Source organism: Anthonomus grandis, chromosome 16 (assembly GCF_022605725.1).
Source record: "Anthonomus grandis grandis chromosome 16, icAntGran1.3, whole genome shotgun sequence".
In the NCBI taxonomy this organism is placed as follows: Eukaryota; Metazoa; Arthropoda; class Insecta; order Coleoptera; family Curculionidae; genus Anthonomus; species Anthonomus grandis.
In genome coordinates, this window is record NC_065561.1 from 9,455,517 (window position 1) to 9,470,648 (window position 15,132).

General features: G+C 34.3%; 1 protein-coding gene across 9 annotated transcripts in view; it reads right to left on the reverse strand.

Annotated features, from left to right (window-relative positions):
- LOC126745572 (four and a half LIM domains protein 2-like) overlaps positions 1-15,132 on the reverse strand; it is a 319,413-nt gene that overhangs the window by 11,601 nt on the left and 292,680 nt on the right. Inside the window, exon 2 of one of the 9 annotated variants that reach the window (XM_050453476.1) lies at positions 6,793-7,074. The exons of 7 other annotated variants lie outside the window; for them this stretch is intronic. In XM_050453476.1, the coding sequence (XP_050309433.1) occupies positions 6,793-6,994 (202 nt within the window). In that variant the 5' untranslated portion in view covers positions 6,995-7,074. Of the gene's footprint in view, positions 1-6,792; positions 7,087-15,132 lie in introns of all 9 variants that reach the window. One more of the 9 variants, XM_050453475.1, reaches the window with a different exon arrangement.

Genomic DNA, 15,132 nt, shown 5'->3' on the forward strand with positions numbered 1-15,132 from the left:
CTTTCAAAAATGGAGAAATAACTCACACCTGGGATGATCATCCGGGGTTGAGGCAATCCAAAAAATTCCTTGGAACCATCGACCCAACAAGATCTAAAGGACTAGTAAGTTTAACTAAAACTAAACTACGAATTTTCATCAGGTTTTTTACCAGGCACTGTCACGTTCGAGAACACCGCAGGAAATTCAAACTAAGATAGGCAATTGAATGCAGATTGCAAGTGATGCCTGGAATGGGTCATACTGGTATTGGAAATTCAGTACTTTTCTATAGTGGCAATGACCAAAAATCCCACGCTTTCAGAACAGGTTTTATATTTAATAAATTTTTGCTTAACTTATTTTTGGTTTCAATGGTTCCAAGGTTTGACCACTTGGCGACAGTATGTGCTACATTAGGATAAAAGGCACTTTCTACAACTACTCACTTCTGTTTCTATAAAAGATCTGTTTTATTACACTTTGGAGAAAAAACTAATCCAAACAAGACATGACATTTGTCGTGGGAGATTCAGATCATTTTGAAAATACGAAAGTTATAACCCTTTCCGGTAAAACTGGACGTGAGGTCATCCTGGTATGTTATCCCAGGCAACCTGTAGAGCATCAAACAGATTCAGGATTTTATTTTTCTAAAAGAATTTGGAAGAAAATAAGGATGAAAATGCTGTGATTCAAAAAGTGGATCCACTAGTTTAACTAGATGACAAAGGATGAACTCCACTTCTGAGTTCTGAAAGTGTTTTTTACCAGGCATTGTCACGTTCGAGAACACAGGAAATTAAAACTAAGATAGGCAAGTGAATGCAGATTCTGCGAGAAAGACACACCAAAACATCTAGTAATAGTATGCCAAACCATTGCTGAAAATCGTGCCATACATCCTGGTAGCTATGAAGTTTTATGAAAAACCATCCCATCACTAAAGCCGTCACAATTACTAGGCTTTATCAAAGCAATAATATTGTACGAAGTAATTTGACTTCAGACTAACATCAAGCAGTAATTAGAAAGAGTCACACAATAGATCTTATAGGTCGAAGTGCAACATCACCCTTATTTTAATCTAATCTAATATTTTTACTTATTTAGCAAAAAATCAATGGTATATTTCCAATAAAATTGTACATCATGTAGCAGAACAGAAAAATTAAAAAAGTAGTCCTTGTGCTGTGAAGTTTGTAATATGTATGCCCCTAATCCAGTTTTTTCATAAATTTATTAATACATTAGCATAATAAAATCAAGAATATAATTGATAATTTAATAGAAAATTGTCCTTTTTTGAAAAATGCTTAAAATGAAAGTATTCAAAACATTCTAAGTTGCAATTTAAGAAATCCAATAATATAAAGGTTGAGAGTCAAAAAGTGATAGGGCACACCCTGATCACATAAATCTCACAAAGAGGAGGGTTGAGCGTGGGGCTAATCACCCCACCTCATGGAAAAAAGTATAGGTTATGAGGAAGCAACAAAATCCTCGGATCAGAACGGATACACGAATACGAATAACGCAAAGAATACATGAATATTGAAACATGGAGCGTGCCCAGTAGGGTGGAGCGAAAAAAAATTTTTTGAAACTTAAAATGCCTATATGCGGAAAAGTTGCGTTTTGTTATTACAAATTGGTGTGCAAAATTTCAGATTTCTACGACGTCACATTTGGCTGCCCAAATGATGAAAATTGGTTTTTTATATTACGCGGGCCCGTAACAGTCTATAGAAGAAAGCTGCCCCTTAACTTCTCAAATGAGACTAAAACTTCCAAGTTTAGCGCAAGCTTGCGATAGAACAGGCGTATCCGATAGATCTGCCGCAATTATTGTAAATGCAGCTCTAACAGATATGGGAATTTTAACCAAAGAAGACCCCTCCAAGATCGTCGATCGAAGCAAAATAAGAAGAGAGAGAACAAAAGCGCGTAGTGACCTAAAAAGAAAAGATAAGGAAATATCATTTCCATTATATGGTTTATATTTTGACGGACGGAAAGACCAAACAATAATTCAAGTCAAAGGCGAAAATACATGTTCAAGAAAAACCATAATAGAAGAGCATATTGTACTAGTATCGGAACCAGGATCCACGTATTTAGGTCATGTAACTCCAACTTCTGGTCATTCGACCAATATCAAAAAAAGCATTTTAGAATTCCTAGAGAAAAACATGGATCTTTCTAAACTTCAGGCTATTGGATATGATGGTACAGTAGTCAATACTGGTGTAAAAAATGGAATATTGAGACAAATTGAAGTTTCTCTTGGACGACCTTTACAATGGTTCGTTTGTTTGTTACATGCAAACGAACTTCCTTTGCGTCATTTACTGCAAAATTTGGAGGGCGGTACTATTGGGCCTAAATGATATAGCGGCGAAATAGGAAAACATTTGGAAAACTGTGAAAAAATGCCTGTTAAAAAGTTTGAAAAAATCGAAACTACTTTGCCTGCAATTACTCCAAGTGAACTTAGTACCGACCAGCAATACCTTTATGAAATCTGTTTTGCAATTTCAACAGGAAACATTTCTTTGAGTTTGTCGCAGAGAGGACCAGGAAAATTGAATCATTCTAGGTGGTTAACTACAGCCAATCGAATTTTGAGATTATATGTTGGTACCGAAAATCCATCAACAAATCTTAAACTTTTAACGCAATATATTATGAAAGTGTATGCTGTTTCCTTACCAGAAGAAATTAGAAATATTATTGATCCTGTTATTCAAAGAAACGGGTACTTCGCTCACCCAGAAAACATGTTGTTAGCTATGCTCTCTGATAGTAGAAAAGCAGTAAGAGAATTAGGTTTAAGAAGACTGCTAAAATGTAGACAACAGAAGCCATTAAGACTAAAAGTACGTGAGTTTAAGGTACCCTTATTAAATTTCAAGGCCACAGACTACATTGACCTAGTTGATTGGCAGTCGATAACAATTACTGAGCCTTCCCTTACAGTGTCGATTTCCGATAGCAGCCTTATGGAAATGATCTCAGAAGTTCCAAGTGAAATTGACATTTTAAAGTTTCCATGCCATTCACAAGCAGTGGAACGCTGCGTCAAATTGGTAACTGAAGCATCAACTGCAGTCTGTGGCTTTGATGCACGTGATGGTTATATAAGGTTTAAAATAGCTTCTAGAGCCGCATTGCCAATATTTGAAACAAAAAGTCAATATTATAAAGTTTTACAGAATTATAAAAATTATGAGCATATATAGTGGTGAAATGCGGGCGGGCGGGCGGTTGGAACTCGAGTTGCAGCCACCTCCACGTGGTGAGTTCTGGGTTATTTTCCTTTAAAAAAGTAGTTTCAATAAAATTTCAAAAGGGAATAAGCGAACAGCTGCATAGAAATTTGGAAAAATGTTGATTTTTTTTTTAAATATTCATGCCTCGTTGGGCAGCCAAAGATAAGGTCACACCAAACCCAGATTTTGCGCAGTAATCAGCAGTTTGAAAAGGCAACTTTTTCAAATATAGGCATCGCCATATCTCACAAATAAAAAAAATCGTCCATTTTCACTCCACCCTAGCCCAGCCTATATCGACCAAGTACAGCAAAAGAAGCGATCAAAGAAATGAATATAGATATCACCGCTCTGCAAGAAATACGGCGGCCTAGAGTGGGTCATACTGGTATTGGGAATTCAGTACTTTTCTATAGAGGCAATAACAAAAACGCCCACGGTTTCAGAATAGGTTTTATACTCAATAAATCTCTCCTGAACTTATTTTTGGTTTTAACGGTTCCAAGGTTTGACCACTTGGCAACAGTATGTGCTCACTTCTGTCTTTATAAAAGATCTGTTTTATTACACTTTGGAAAGGAAGCTAACCTAAACAAGACCTGACACTCGTCGTGGGAGATTCAGATAATTTTCTATTCAAACCCAAAATCAGAGTCAGAATATATAGACCAAAGAACGAGCGAACCAATCGTCTTTCTCCTCAGCTACAGCCCCATTGAAAATACGGAAGTTATAACCCTTTCCGGTAAAACTGAAAGTGGCAAAAGTCAACTGGGTATTTCAAAAATTACTTCATCAATTTTTGTCAAAAAAGTCATAGAATACGAACCGAGCAAAGCCTCTTATTCAATATCATCCCAATACTCATTTTCTCACTCTCAAATTCTTGTTACAAAAAGGTGATTGAGAACATCTTGATATGTTATCCCAGGCAACCTGTAAAGCATCAAACAGATTCAGGATTTCCTTTTTGTAAAAGAATTTGGAAGAAAATAAGAATGAAAATGCTGTGATCCAAAAAGTGTATCCACTAGTTTAACTAGATGACAAAGGATGAACTCCACTTCTGAGTTAGTCCCCTTGAATCACTCTTAATATCTTTCTTTTACTGTCCCCAATTAACCTACCTCCATTAGACTTTTTCCTTCGAGGGTATTTAAAAAACAAATTTTATAAAACCCAACCTGAAAATATTGTTAATTTAAAACATTTGATGGCTCCGAAATGTTGACCCATTAACGGACAAACGCTTGTTCTTCCCGTTTAAATTAATGCAAGACATGACAGTAGTATTACTGATGTAAGAAGCCTGCGGGGCCTTGATGCAAACTGATCACTCTCTGGTTAGAGCTAAATTTAGAGAAATAATTTCTAAGCAAAAGAACAACAGGCCAGAATAGATCCCGAGTTAGAACAATGACGCTTTCAAAGAAAAAACAAAAATATCAAAATATCAAGCAACTCTGGAGATTATAATGGCATCTGTAACACATCCAAACAATGCTAACGCAATGTGAGAAACAAATAAAAAATCAATTACTAGTATAATAAAATGAAGAAATGGTTTGACGACGAATGCGAGAAAGTCTTAAAATTAAAGAGCCAGGCTCGACTATGTATGCTACAAGATCCAAACGAGCAAACTAGACAGAAGTACGGAGAGTTCAGAAAAAAGGCAAGAAAAAATAAAAACACAAAAAAAGAGAACACGAAAACAACATTTTCCCAGAGCTGCTAAAGTCAAATAGAATAAACAACAGAACAAGACATTTCTTCAAAGAGCTAAAAAATATAAAAAAAACGGCTTTAGACCTAAGGTTTTAACTAAAACTATCATAAAGAATTACGAAGGTAACCTTACTGCAAATGAAGTGGAAGAGATGGAGACTTAGAAAAGATACTTGGACTGTTTACTAAATGTCTGGACAGACGAAATCAGGCAGGAACCCTTGGTGAAAGAACCTACAGTTGAAGAAGTGTTCAGTGCTGTCCAAAAATTAAAAATCCCCAGGAAACTCCCGATGCTCTACTGGCGGAATGTCTGAATAATAGAGGAAAAACTGTAGTGCTTGATTTCTATGTGCTCATCTGGCAAATCTTGCCAGTTTTAAAAAAAACGCTAAAATGTGCTATACAAACTATAGAGGAATATCCCTTATTAACAAAGGATATAAAATGTTCTCCCTAATGTTATTGGCACAATTTATCGCCAGTGTACAGTAACAATTGGAAGATTACCAGTGTGATTTTAGAGAAAACCCATCGACAGTGGATTCACTATTAGGCAGCTAATGGAGAAACGTTATTGATTAAGTTAGGATGAAGTAAGTTAATCTTAAAAAAGCTTGTGTAGAGAGATCTAAAAGTGCAGTAAGACTTGAAGGGAAACTGTCGATGTTCTTTACAATCAACAATGGTCTCAAATCGAGAGATGCGTTATCCCCACTTCTCTTTAAGATCGCTTTGGAGAGATTTATGGAAAGGCAAGGGCAGAAACGCTATTCTTTAGAATCAAGGTTCTCGTATAGTGCTGGCTTTTGCTGATGGTATAGATATAGTAGGAATCACAACTGTCGAGTGTCAAGGAAGAGTTCATAAAACTGGAAAATGCTGCAAAAGAAACGCTGTTGGACTTCGAATCAACGAAGGGTATATGGGTACAACAAGAGAACGACGAGGATAGATTGGGACGGAAGGTGACAATGGGCCACTACAATTTTAAGTGAGTTAAAATATTTGGGAGCTATGATCACTTCTGACAACAATATAGCGCAAGAAATTAACAACAGAATAGAAAGTGTCAGTAGATGCTTCTTCCTTTTTACATGTCAAAGTAAGGTTAAATGAAAAATTACACTTCTCACTATATATCTAAATTAACACGTTTTTTTTCATAAAGTTAATAAGGGCAATTTGTTAATCATAGTATTAAGTTAAATATATATGTTATCTTTTTCTAAATGGGAATGAATTTCTAAAAACAGTATACACGTTCACACAATGTTCTGATAATGTGTGCAATGATATTATGGAACATTTCGGAAGTATTTTAAATTTATGAAGAAATGTTCGCAAAATGATTGTGTTTAATGGGAAGCAAATCGCTGCTTAAAAATAATTCCTCAACTACGTTTTTACGGGTTTTAAATACATTTTTAACGAAAAACCGCAACTTAAACTTTGATCGTGAATAATCGGTGTGAAATAAATGGAATGTTATTACCGATATTAGTTAAAAACGTACACACATTTATAATAATTAAATCAATGCAGTGTGACGATTATTGCATTTTAAATGCGCATTTACGGTAATCGGTTTTAACAATGGTTCATAAATGTTGTTTACATTAGTTTCAACTTTAAGTAAATATTAATTAACAGTCCTATGGTTGGAACAAATCACAAAATAGTTTTACCACTAACCAAAAATCTTTATTTTACTCTCGAGACGTGCTTCGCTAACGATGTTAGCATCAAAGAGTTTTGGTAAGTGGTAAAACTGTTTTGTGATTTAAGTAAATATTAGTTTAAAAAAACAAACCTAGAGGCAAACTAGTGGGATCTCCAAAATAGCATCCTTCCCCTAAGCAGCATTTGAAATTCTTCTTCTCCCCCGGCAAGTCCATGGATAAAATGGCTACATCTTCATTCCGATCTTTGGCCCTTTTTATTCGATCCGCTCCCACCGTTTTTGTTTGTAAGTTCATTCTTTTAAATTGATCGTTTAGTACACTACTCGCCATTTTAATGAATTTATTTACGGTATATAAGGTCTACTTCGTAAATATGATTCAGCATTCAGGATTTCTCTCCCAATTTGACACTTACATAAGACCTATGGGTTATCAATCCACGGTTAAAAGTCACTGACCAATTGCATTAAAATTTTGGTTCTACGTATTTCGTGTATTGACAGCCCATAGCCAGATGTTAGTTACAATAAAAATTAGGTAAGTTCAGTTAAAAAATATTCGTACTTTTATTGTAATAGCGAGTCATTGAATTTATCCAGAGAAAATATTAGGGAAATTGACGACCGGATTATGAATGCAGAAACCGGATCAGAGTTGTAAAGGCAAATGCCCATGATCATATTTCAAAATTCCTTTGATAATGATTACTGGATATTGTTCCACAATAAAAACCAGTTCAGTGATTCTATTAATACCATAAAGAACTAAACTTGGAATAGAAGGAATGGGGTTACAGTACGTCTAATAAGTGATCCTAAAACCACTTTGAAGCGAAATGGATTCACATTTTAACAAATGTGTCAAAAATTATTGTAAATTGTATGTCTCGTCAGTTGCCATCAGTTATTGATACTTAAGGCCGCTGAATATTTTTTTCAAAACCAGGTAGTGGTTAAGATATGTGACCAAGTTTGCCATCGAAAAAACTGGAATGGTTACATCTTTCATCTACGACTGAAATAGGTCTCTTTTAAAATAAAGGATTTAACGAGGTTTAGAAAAGGATGTCATGCCTTAAAACAAACAAAATTTATTTTTAGTTCTCTTCTGCAGACTGACTTCTTATAATAATAAAAATGGCAGCGACCACTACTGCCAAAATAATTATGTACTATTCAAGCATAAATAGTTAGGTGGTAGTTTAAAGTAATGGAGTTATTAATTTATAGGATAAAAATATTTTAGTTCGGTTAGAACCGTTTTAGACTTTGATAATTGTAAAAATTTCTGTAAGAATGAAGGACCACTCATTTTTTTCCATAAGATAATGTACTGAACTACTTGTAAAATCTTAATTATAAAATAAGCATTCTACTTTAAAATAAAATTTATACTTCCTCTCCTGCCAAAAAATGGTCTTTTGTGGTATAACCCTCTTCCTCTGGTCGACGATTTGTCTAAAATTCTTAGTAAAATACTTAGATTCTTTGATAATTGACTATTTTGACAAAAAATCCGAAAATTTGAATATTTCTAATTGCATTAGCTCTCAAGATTAAAAATATCCAAGATCCTAGGTTAACTTGATCTATAGAGATTTCTTTAAAGCTTCTGATGGGGTCCTCTTAGAAGAACTAAAGGCTTTAAGTCTTGCTGATCCTCTTCTTCAGATTATATCAGATATCTGAGTTTGTTAGAGGGAATTCTTGAGTGATCCATCCTGCAGGATTATTATCTGATAAAATATGGGTGCCATAACAAAAATTGCGGTGTTCTGATGTCTGCGGATGATGCCAAACTCTTTAGAAGTATTGAGTCTTTGAATGATGCTGCTCTTCTACAAGAGGTTTTCAATCATTAGTGTGATTGAAACAAGATGCTACTTAATATTAATAAATGCCATACAATTACTTTTTCAAGGACAACTTATACATTTTATTTACTTAAAAACAGCCTTTAAATTAGATCTAAATTTTAGAATATAAAAATATTTATTCATAAGTCGACTTGGAATCTGGATGGACTCAAAATTATCATTTGAGAGCCACATTAACCATGTAACAAATAGGGCGCTTGGTTTCATTTAGAGGTCAAGTGTTGACTTGTCTATGTTTACTTTTAGAATGCCTAATTGCTCCCTTGTTAAACTAATTTTGGAGTATGGGTCAGTTGTTTGGTTGCCGTCTTACAATTGTTACATTAAGCAGCTGGAAAGAGTCCACACTAATATTTTGAGAATTGCTGCATTTAGAAGTGGATATCAGAGGGATGAGAAGTAAAGAACTAACTATTGCTGAAGAGCTAAGACAAATTAACAAGGAAGTATCAAAAGCTATAAGACGCTAATCAGATCGAGCAAGCAACAAAAAATAATAAAAGGTCTTGCGTAGAAAACTGGAAAGCGGAAAAAAGCAAAAGAGGAAGATAAAGGATAAACAGGGACATATTACAACAAACCGGGAAGGTATTCTAAAAATTGTTGAAGATTTTTACCACCGTTTAAATATAAATACCATATAAAGGACACAATGAAGTAAATTTAGATTGAGAAATAGAAGTAGAACAAATAAAAAAAGCCTCGTTAATCAAGGATCAGAATTGCTACCTGGTATAACTAAGGAAGAAATAAAGTTGGCACTGAGGAAAACAATAAACAGTAAGGACCCTGGAAAGGACTGCATATATAGCTGCCAATGCAGATAATATAGGTAGTAGCTGTTTTCTCAAGAAAATTAAACTTTTAAATCTCGGTTTTTTTAACAGCATCATACCAGATAGGTGGCACAATGCCACCGTGACATTGATTCACAAGAAAGGAGATACAGCTGAACTTAACGAGAATTATTATAATACGACTGGTAAACAAATTGAATTTTTACCAACCATTAAAGCAACCGCAGAGGATTTAGAACCAATGACCATCTTCAAGACATCAAAACTATGATCGAAAAATCAATCGAATGCAATAGACCGCCTGTCATTGCCTTTGTGCACTTCCCCAAGGCCTTTGACACCGTTGAGTTAACTCAACTACTTACAAAAATATCGTGTCGACTATCGTTACACTAAACTAATATATAACATATATAAAAATACTACCATGATGATGGTAAAAGTGCACGAAAACACCAACCCCATAAGAATCGGTAGAGAAGTACGACATGGTGATCTATGTCACGCAAACTATTTATTAGCGTTCTGGAATACGCCTTCGGGATGCTTGAATGGAGCGGAAAGGGTTTAAATATAGGTGGTTTAAATCTAACAAATCTGCGCTTCGCGGACGATATAGCTTTGTTGTCTGGCAAGCTACAAAATGTCAGAAAAATGCTGGAAAATATTTATGAAGTATCTGCTCAGGTCAATCTAAAAATTAATATATCACAAACGAAATTTATGACAACTCTGGTCCTTAGTGAAAATAATGCTATTGGTGAGTGTGAGGTGGCGTTGATGGAGAGGTACACATATCTTGGTCATCAAATACGAATCTCGAGGGACAACCAACCATGCGCATTAAAAAAAATAGTTACGCTCTCTTGGCTGCATAGGATATACTTGGGGAGGTGTTTAAGAATAAACTCCCAATATGTCTAAAACGAAAGGTTTTGAATCAGTGTAATTTACAGGTTATGACCTAAGGCACCGAAACTTTAACTCTGAGCGTCACATTTGCTAAAAAGCTTAAAATAATATAATGCAAGATCGATGCTCGGTGTGTGACCACGTTAGAAATGAGGACTTACGGGCGAGAACAGGTGGCTAAAATAATGTGGAACTAGGATGGGCATCTGATCCGCATGGCAGATGGACGATGGACAAAAAGGCTGTGCTCTGGACACCAAGAGCTGACAAGAAAAATAGGGAAAGATCTTCCACGCGATAAGAAAAGAATAGCCATAAACTCGATGCAGAACACTCAAAATAAATATAAAAACGGGCCGAATATCTAGCAGTGGATGCAAAGAGCTGATCGATGATGAAGATGATGGATGAGGGATAGTTTAAATTTGCCTATACTAGAGTCAAGAAGAATAAAATTATACTAGACATGTTTCTACATAAAATAATAAATGCTGCTATAGACTATCCTCAGTTGTTGCTACTTAAGATTCCTACTTGATATATAAGACAGTCTGAAACGTTTGTAATACCACACTAATTACGGCATGAATGAACCAACTGCACCACTGGTTCCCAGCGCTAGTGGCCTGCTAGGACAAGTAAATCTGTTCGACTCTAAATTTGGTATTTTAAAGCAAAAACTAAAACAAATTTTATAAATTATTCTTTTCTTTAATCTTGTAGTCTTGTTAGTAATTTCTGGGTGTGTTAAACGATTTACTTTGCTTTTTGTGATTTTATTTATATCGAATGATAACTATTGAATATGTAACTATTATACATGGTGGTTCAGATCTTAACCAAGAAATTTTAATCACGTATTCTACGTAAAACATAAGCCCTAGTTTGTCATGTCGAGAAATGTTTCTTCTCTGAGATAAAGGGTGTTAAAATTATAAGAAAAAAAGTTTTTTATTTATAACTTTTACACTGCTTGAAATATTTCTGTGACAAGTGGGTGCGCGGTGATTTATCATTATGCCCCAACAATTTAGAACTAATGGACTTAGTTAGCACTAGTTGAACGGCAAAATAGTTAATATTCAGGAACAATAACAGGTTTTTTCGTGAATTTGATACGAATCCAACAAGCAGTAAAATAGCAGCTCAGACATGTCGTTCTTGTAAGTCCAAAATACTTTAAGTTTTAAAAAAGGACCTTCGAAATGCTTAAAATTTGCAACCCACTCTTTATTTAATTGAGCAGACTAGAGAGTTTTGAAATACCATATTATGGACTGATGAATCGTGTTTTACTGGTCGGAGTAAATATTTATAACCAAAAAGTCTTCAACCACCAGTAGTAATTTCCAAGTAGAATTTAGTGTTATTGGGACCCTATTTCTTATCAGAATGAGTTATTGGTGAAATTTTTTTGCAATTTCTAACGGCATAGCAAGCCAATATGGGGGAAAATAGTCCACTAGAATCAAGAACAGCTGCTTGGTTTCAACTTTCACTTGGCGCACTTTCATAGAAATATTAGGAACCGGCTGGATAACAATTTTTCATAAATATGCGCTTATATTTGTGTATTGTGATTTATACACTGAAAAAATCAGTGTCTTCATCAGGTTTCTAGTAAGGGCTCTAGTACAACAACTATACGTTAGCGAAGGTAACAAATGACATTTTTGAATCCTACGATAAAAGGGTTTGCTACGCTGCTTACTTTGCTCGACTACTTAAAAGCATTCGACATAATTAACCATTTTATTGGTTCGATTTACTTCGTTTCGATTTTGGGACCTTTACCTTTTGTTACCTATACGTCACATTTAGTAGGCTCTGCAAAACACTGAAAGATTTTTGCTTATGCTGATGATACGCAGTTGTATTTTTCATCTGACCCTAATAACTTCTTTGAAGCCAGTAATGTGGCTAATAATAAACTTGCACAAATTTGCTTAATATTAAGGTTGAGTTTTTTAAAAACCAATATAAAGATTTGTATAGATCATATTCCGCTTTGGTATGTAGACGTGGCTTGCAATTTGGGTCTAATATTGGATTCACCACTTAAATTTGTACGTCACGTTGCTGCAGTTTCGAAAAAAGATATTTATAGTATAAAGTTGTTGTTGACGATTACAGTCAATATCTTAATTTGAACATAAGAAGGGTACTGTCTAAGTTTTTAGTTCTATCAAGATTCAATTATTGTGACATTGCCTTAGTTTCCTTGAATGAAATAAAGTTCAAGTGATGCAAAATACATGTTGTAAACTTTTTTTTGGCCTAAACAGGCGCGACCACATATCTCATAAATTGGGCTAGTTTGATGGCTAAGAATGGAAAACTGCTGGAGACTCCATTTGGGTACATTTCTGCATAGGATTATCAGGTTTTCTGTCGAAAATACACTCAGTTACCAGTAGACTTTAGAAGTTTTAATATTTTAAAGTTTAAGTTATAAAACAATTTTTTCTTCTCTAAGTCAGACAAAATAATGAATATTTCCTACTATAATCTTTTATCTATTCCGTGTGTTTATGTCTTCGGCAGCTTCAAACTACTATTTATGTCTTTCTTAATCTTAAGGAAGATTATGATATGAAGATGGGGGTTGGAATTTAGAAAGTAGTCTTATCTTATATATTTTTATAATTGCTAGTCTCATGGGCATATATTATTATAATTGTGTTTTGGTTTTCCGAACCAATTTACTTAGAAAATTATTTAATAATGGACAAGTACTGTCGCAAAAATATGTTACATGGAGGTTCGATAATTCTTATGCATTCAAAATTAGTTGATACTATAAAATTTATTAAAGTAAGTAAGTTTGACTATTTAAATGAAGACAAGCTGTTTGAACTATCTATCATTTACAGCAATACTGCTAATATGTATGTCATATGTTTATATAGATCTCCTAGTTCTATCATACATAACTTTTTGTTTAAATTGGAAGTATTATTATGCAGCTTAGATTTTTGTTCCAAAATTGTTTTGTGTGGAGATTTTAATGTCAACTCATTAGAGTTTACAAATAATAATACCAACTTACTTGTTTATCTTTTAAAATCTTGTGATTTAAATATTATGGTGAAAAAAAAAGGTCTAACTAAAGGATAACTTCTCATTCTGCAACTCAAATTGATTATGTGTGTACCAACATTGAAAATGACAATTTTGAGTGTCATGTTATAAATTCGGGACTTTCTGATCATGAAGCTGTGGCATGACATTTTATTATAGCTTGTAAGTCTAGCATAGTTGGCGGAAAGAAGGGTAGAATTTATAGTAGGACAAATTATAGTAGATTCTTGCAACTAAGTTGCTTGTGCGCTGGCAGAGCATTATGACTACTCCCGATCCCTTAGAATCCTTTCACAAAATGTTATGTGAGATTTTCAATAATGCCTTTCCAGTCAGGACGTTAAAAAAAATCTAGAAAGAATTGGATTACTAAGGGAATAAAGGTATCTGCACTAGATTCGCAAATTTTCTATAAATAACAGTTTTGTTAATTATTTTAACACATATAGAGTTTTGTATAGAGTAATTATTAAGAAAGCTGAAAATAATTATCTCAAAAAAAGATTAAGCAATTCAGATAATATTCAGAGAGAAACTTGCAAAGCGGGCAATGAACTGAGAGGAAAGCAAAGGAGTGTTTCATCCCTAGGGTCGAGTATAGAACCTAATCAATTGAATGAATTTTACTGCACTATTGGTAGGGACTTAAAGCATCTAAAATTCCAAATTTCTGTGATTTTCATCAATACTTTGATTACCAAGCTGAATCAAATTCATTCTTTTTCTTACCTGTCGAGCTTGAAGAACTTAAATTAACTTTAAGAGAAATGAAAAAAAAGAAATCTTCTGGTTATGATGGAATAACTGGGCACCACACACCTAAAAATTTCTGATGCTGCATTAGATACTTTGGTACCATAAATCAGTCTTTTTCTGTAGGCATATTTCCAGAATGTCTTAAGATAGCAAGAGTAATTCCCTTGCATAAGGGTGGTGATTCTGAAACTCCCTCTAATTACAGACCGATAGCATTGCTTTCAACCCTGTTCAAAATTATTGAAAAATTAGTAAAAAGCCGCATGGTATCATATCTGACGCAAAAAAATATAATTCTGAGTGAGCAGTTTGGGTTTCAGGAGAACAAAGGAACATCGGATGCCATTTTTTCATTTTTAGAGTCTTTATATATGGGACTCAACAATGGGGAGCTTGCTGCAGCGGTATTCTGGGATCTGACTAAGGCATTTGATTGTGTTGATCATGGAGTGCTGCTGTGGAAGCTTGAGCGGTACGGATTTAGAGGGCTGTCTCTTCAATGGTTTGGTTCATATTTAAGAGATAGGCGACAGACTGTAACTGTAAATGTTGTATTGTCAAGGGAGCAATTTGTCACACAGGTGGTGTCCCCCAGGGATCAGTGTTGGGTCCGATTTTGTTTTTACTGTACATAAATGACATGGCAAGTCTAAAGATCACAGGTAAATTTACTCAATTTGCAGATTAAGCAACAGTGCTGTAGCATGATCTTAGTGCTGCAAATCTAAATGAAAGAGTAAATAGGGACATTGCTGTGATAAAAAAATGGTGTGACTGTAATAAATTAACTCTAAATATTGGCAAAACCAGTATTATAAATTTTAAATGCAATTTAAGTAAAGTAGTAAAATAGTTCCTTGTGTACAAGTGCTTTAAAAAATTTGAGTGAAAATACATTTTTGGGAATAGGCATAGATAATAAATTAAAATTTGAAAGCCATATTAGGCTAGTAAGCAATAAAATAGCATCAAATTGTTATGCTCTTAAGGTGGTGTCCCAGGAGGTTAAGTTTAGTGCTGCCAAAAATACTTATTTTGCATTAATT